The sequence below is a fragment of the Pundamilia nyererei genome, unplaced genomic scaffold (assembly GCF_000239375.1).
Source record: "Pundamilia nyererei isolate P.nyererei 1_Seehausen unplaced genomic scaffold, PunNye1.0 scaffold03223, whole genome shotgun sequence".
NCBI classification, from domain to species: domain Eukaryota; kingdom Metazoa; phylum Chordata; class Actinopteri; order Cichliformes; family Cichlidae; genus Pundamilia; species Pundamilia nyererei.
Genome location: NW_005190624.1, coordinates 1 through 979, shown reverse-complemented (window position 1 = coordinate 979; position 979 = coordinate 1). Strand labels below are relative to the sequence as shown.

General features: G+C 42.3%; 1 protein-coding gene across 1 annotated transcript in view; it reads right to left on the bottom strand.

The window, feature by feature from the left end:
• LOC102197670 (NACHT, LRR and PYD domains-containing protein 12-like) overlaps nt 1–839 on the bottom strand; it is a gene marked incomplete at its 5' end in the record, with an annotated part of 3,062 nt that extends 2,223 nt beyond the window's left edge. Inside the window, one exon of the mRNA XM_005755786.1 lies at nt 730–839. Within this exon, the coding sequence (XP_005755843.1) occupies nt 730–839 (110 nt within the window). The remainder of the gene's footprint in view (nt 1–729) is intronic.
• Between the last annotated feature and the right edge of the window lie 140 nt (nt 840–979).

Below are 979 nucleotides of genomic sequence, written 5' to 3'. Positions count from 1 at the left end.
TTTTGTTCAATAAGCAGATGTTGGTGTTTCAGCAATGCAGTAACTTAAGTTTAAAAGGCTTGTTAGAAACTATGAAACACATCATACAGACTTGTGGACATTAGAAGACATTATGTCTAACAGGCCTTGTACAGTTAATTGAAACAGCAACATTATCTCTTTTATTAAAACATGCATATACACAGGTCACACTGCTTATTGAAAACCCCCCAACAAAGATCAGATCTTAATCAAACTTTATTTTAGAATACAGTTTAATAATATTTTTTTAAGACAGTTTAATAATTTTTGGAGCAGGCTGATCAGCAGTCTTCACTATCTACAAACAGCATGAACATGCTGTGGTGAAAATTCTCTCTTTCCTCCTTAAACATCTTTTTAATGTTAGTTTTAATTTAATGCTTGTTTCAGGAGCATAGTCTTAACTTAAAGTAACCATGGTCGGACTTGAAGTAACTCAGGTCAGCCTTTCATGAACCGAAAACTCAGAGCTGCCAACTCTAGTTTATGGCAAAAACATAGCTGTACAGCTTGTGTCATCAATTTGATGGCTTGATCTTTTGACCCTACCGGAAGTACTCCGGAAGTGTCTAATCGATTCCAGATGTGTGACATCCGGTGGGAAATTTTTTTTATGTTTTCTCCCTTAGAGGGAGGGGGTCTGTGGAGGGAGGAGAATAAAAACAGAGGGGCCGGCGCACACTTTTCTATGCACAGACAAGCTGGAGCCTTTCACTCTGCAGCCCTGCCAGGGAAGAGATCTGCTCTCCCAACGCCGGAAGCATAGGAGGCAGTGGCGACTGGTCCTCATCGATGATCAGCGACACCCCCGTCACTGTCTACAGAAACAGATGCGATGCAGATGATGCGATGCAGATGATGCGATGCAGATGATGCTCCGCGGAGAGAAGAGAAAAATAAGAGCGTCTTCATGTTCCGCAGCCAGATACCGGCACCGAGGAGCTTGTGGGGAGAATGG